General features: G+C 40.0%; 1 protein-coding gene across 1 annotated transcript; it reads right to left on the bottom strand.

Moving 5' to 3' along the window:
- Nucleotides 1-296: 296 nt before the first annotated feature.
- Nucleotides 297-2,643, bottom strand: LOC100882401 (potassium/sodium hyperpolarization-activated cyclic nucleotide-gated channel 4). Its single transcript, XM_003703339.2, has 3 exons — nt 2,285-2,643; nt 1,848-2,012; nt 297-1,767 (listed from the first exon to the last, which is right to left on the bottom strand). The coding sequence occupies exons 1-3, from the start codon at nt 2,515-2,517 to the stop codon at nt 576-578; spliced, it is 1,590 nt and encodes a 529-aa protein (XP_003703387.1). The 5' UTR covers nt 2,518-2,643; the 3' UTR covers nt 297-575.
- Nucleotides 2,644-4,191: the final 1,548 nt, after the last annotated feature.

Below are 4,191 nucleotides of genomic sequence, written 5' to 3'. Positions count from 1 at the left end.
ACGATTCGTTGAACTTGATGATCTAACGGAGGATCCATCGTGCTCTGGTATTATAGTAACAATATATCGAGTTCCAATGTACTGCACGTTTATACGTACGTACATATAGGTACTATTTATCTGCCGTATCTGTACATCTGATGGGAAACAAGTTTCCAGGAAAAAATGCTGGAGTTGTAGAAGTAATATTGTAGTGTACTACTGGTCTTACGAAGCGCTAAAACATTACGGAGAAAGCTGACAAGGAATTAGTAGTTTCTTCGTAACAAATTAACCACATGAACTTCAGCTTTTTATTGGCATTGCGTTCATCGCGGTAAACGGTAAACTTACAATTAATATTCGCGTTGAATAGTATTCACGATGAATAGTTGATTTATAAAAACGACAAGTTTCGAACATAGAACTACCTTTGGAACTTACATAATTATACAAAGTATAAAAACATAGCTCTTACAATAATTATAAATAATGAGTAAGCTATACCTAACTGCTTGACGAGAAACAGAAAACTTTTCATGTACTATGAACTTTGAATAAATTCGAAACCTAACCATATAATGGGAACGTAAAGATCACTGTGCATTGAGAATCATAGTTTTCTCGTGTCTTTCTATGGCGATCTTCTTGATCCTTTCCCACAGCATCGGATACGGATGTATGGTCCTAGCAAAATCGGCTCGGTTCAATCTATACAACTCGCACACCTCGCAAGCGATGACACTTGCCACCCTCATCTCGTCCGGCATAACCAACGCAACCTCTCCAAAGTGTGCACCGTCCTCCAAATGACACACTTCCTTTCCAGAATCCGTATAAATGGCGACGGTTCCCGTGCCGATGAAGTACATACAGTCACCAGTTTGGTTCGCCCTTACGATCACGTCGTTCGTAAGAAAGATCTCCGATCTGAGCAACGACACTATCCTGCTCAGCAACGACAGCGGAAGGTTGTTGAAGAACGTGACGTTCTCGACCAGCTTCCTGCAAGAGTGCATGCTGATCTCGTTACGCATGTGAGATGATAGTGTATGAATGATTTCAGACTCCCGAAAGAATCGATGCTGGAAACGAAACTCGTAGTATTCTATAATTCGTCTCTGGGTCGGATAGGGCAGCTGCTTGTGTCTCATGTATTGCCTCAACTGAGCCACGGTGCCCTGGTACCTCAGACGGGAACTGTTGGCACCCTTGAAGTACTGCATGACTCGAGTAATCAAGAACCAAGGTGAAACGATGCCGATCAACTGCATTATGATGATCAGATATATGTCGCCTACGTTTCGAGGATTCGAGTGTAGCAATCCACCTCTCAGGAACGTGGCAATGGCGCGTAACGTGCTGGCCAGGTACTGCTGATTCCTGGGAGCGTCCCAAAGGTTGGCAGCGTGTATCCACGAGTCGTTCTTCGGCGGTTGTGGAAGATACATCGAAGCTGCCGCGATGGGAATCAGCCAGTGGAAACAGGACTGCCAGTGCAACGCCATTAGCAGCCAGAAGACGATTTTGCAGAACTCGTAGAGTGCTATAGGCAAGTCGTAAACGAAGGCCAAGCGATCTATGTATGAACCCAAAGAGAACACGCGGAAAACGCAAATCAAGGATAACGTTTTGCGAATCACCATATACTCCTGCCACCTGGTTACGAAGAATAAATCTGTCGGGAAGGAACCTATGAAGTCGGGGATGAACGTGCTTGATTTGATGTAGTGCTCGACTATGCGATGCTGATCCAAAACCACTCCGTGCTCTTCTTTGTCAAAGTACCTGTAATTCGAGTTAATATTTAACACCCTTGGGTTCGGTATGGATCATGCCAGGCTTCTATAGGACAAATCGTTACTTACCCCGTGAAGAAATTGATCACTATGTCAACGCAGCAAAGTAGCAGGAGGAAATTTTTACTGGCAATCCAAGCTTCAGACTTCCTGATCATCTCGAAGGTGGCTTGATAGGGCACCAGCAGCAGGAGACTAGTTATCATGAAGATCATCAGGAAGTTCCAGAAATGCCTGCAAAAATCTGGGACGTAATACGTCTGCAAAGTGGACCGGATGCGCAAACGGGTATCAACTACTTTCACCAGCCGATTTATCACTACGTTAACTGTAACTCAATTTCACGGTCTCATCTCAATGAAAGTAGTGCACGTTAAGGAAAATGATAAAGTTTGGGAACGAGACTTCACCACCTGCCTTGTCAAATTCGAGAAGTCTGTGCTAGGGCGTTCTTTCCCTATATTATTATTTTATTGAAGAAAACCTGGCAAATTGACCCGGTGTACCTGAACATGCTGAACGGATGAATGATGTGCGGGAAATGTCGCAAATGACGTCGTTTTTCATAGACAATGGAGGCGCTGCTTCGCAGATACTTCTGAGCCGCTGGATTACGGCGAGAGGCTATCAGCGACAGACGAATAAAATCGAAGATTTTACGGAATGGCCCTCTGCCAGGTACGAACAGTATGTCTACTTCTCTGACGGAGAGTTCGCATTGGTGCTCAACGTGCAGCATGATTCAGCGTTCTGATAACGTGCGAAAGATAGGTACCGGGTCCTTTGAGAGAAGGTTATAGCAACCACAGGCGAGTAAAGATAGGCATTATGTAACAGTATTATTTATGCGCTACAGCTTCAGCCGGTTCGGTCGGGTTATGGGATAATAAGGACGTATCGATTTTCATGGAGTACTCCGTAACTGCGTCATAAGCAAGGATATCATTGATGTAATTCAATATGAATTTGGTATGCATTTAAGTAAAAGGGCAGTAGCCGTCTTTAAATTATAAACACATTTGAAAACGATACATTACTGAAACGTTTTATTGAATATGCATACATGTACTAGATTATAAATTTATTTAGTAGATAATATTTCTCACGCTCTATTATCAAAATAAATCGTTTAAATTATTAATTAAACATTTATGTGTTTGGGATCAGTTCCGAGCTACAAGAGTGTACGCTGTTTGATATCGCGGTGCTGTATAAAGTAATGCAATGTGTTAATTCATGGTTTACGAACTAAACTGCTCGTCAAACACGTGTTATATTTTTTAATTTAAAAAGGTTCGTCAAAAGGAACATCTCTTCCTTACTAGCTACATCAATAAAGGACAGAAGGCTGTCCTACTAGCACCATCTTGTGGTCGAAGCGAGAATGATGACGTTGTTTGTTATTTTTTGTATGAATTAAAATACAATTAAAATTCGATTACATGCTCACTTTTTCAACTATTTTAAATAAGAGGTGGCATATGTTATTTTTAATATTGCAAGGAATAAAGAGGAGAGAGTTTTACTCATCCCTGGAGATGATTGATCATAGATCTAGAGGAATTAATCAATATGATGAACGTGTATTAGAGAGAAAATTCTATATTTTTTTTTTTTATGGTGTTTGTTGAAAAATCCTTAAAAAAACATTTTAATAATTTTTCTTGAGAAGGGATGAAGGATACAATCATTTAGGAAAGGGTTAAAAAAACCTCCCATATCTTAGTTAACAAAGAATGCTACAGAAAATTTATCTTACCCACCTTCGGTTCAACATTTTAGAAGTTGCATATGTAAGAATGAAAGGCTTATTCCAAGCTATGCTCACAGAGGACCTTTCAGAACGTTCCAAAGTCGGTACCATTCTGTCCTTCAGACGGTAAAGGAGGTAGCTTCTCGAAGAGCGCACTAATGCAATATACTGCCATATAATAGTCTCAGTGAATGCAGTAAAATGTAATACGAAACTATTCAGTATCTCAGTGATTGCATATTTCACTAATCTAATAATCTTTTTAATTACCTTAAAATTACTGTCTGCTGGCTATGTAGGTACCTTTCCCAATTTCGAAATACTAAAACAACTAATTTTACAATTATGAATAACTAAATCACTTATATATTATGAATCCACTATCTCAAATTATAAAATTTTCATATCAATTTGTAACCAACTGATGTTTCATTACTGGCAAGGTAACTTTCCACTTGCCAGTAAAGCAGTTGAACGATATGGTAGTTTCCGGACGTTCGAAGGCAGCACTTCCGTTACTCCATCCATCATCCATCCAAATAACCAACCCTGAATTAACCAGCTTTTAATTACTTATTTGAAAGTATATTAAATGTTTGCTCGTTTCACAAAAAGGAATTGAATTCAATACGTGACACAGAATGATCTACTGCCACTTTA

This window comes from Megachile rotundata, chromosome 5 (genome assembly GCF_050947335.1).
Source record: "Megachile rotundata isolate GNS110a chromosome 5, iyMegRotu1, whole genome shotgun sequence".
Taxonomy (NCBI): domain Eukaryota; kingdom Metazoa; phylum Arthropoda; class Insecta; order Hymenoptera; family Megachilidae; genus Megachile; species Megachile rotundata.
Note: the sequence above shows the minus strand (reverse complement) of the source record. Positions and strands in the feature narration are given on the sequence as shown.

Coding starts and splice junctions, on each gene's coding strand:
- LOC100882401 (XM_003703339.2), bottom strand. CDS start 2,517: ATGCTGCACGTTGAGCACCAATGCGAACTCTCCGTCAGAGAAGTAGAC. Junction 2,013..2,284: donor CATCCGTTCAGCATGTTCAG/GTACACCGGGTC, acceptor AGATTTTTGCAG/GCATTTCTGGAACTTCCTGA. Junction 1,768..1,847: donor GTGATCAATTTCTTCACGGG/GTAAGTAACGAT, acceptor CTCGAATTACAG/GTACTTTGACAAAGAAGAGC.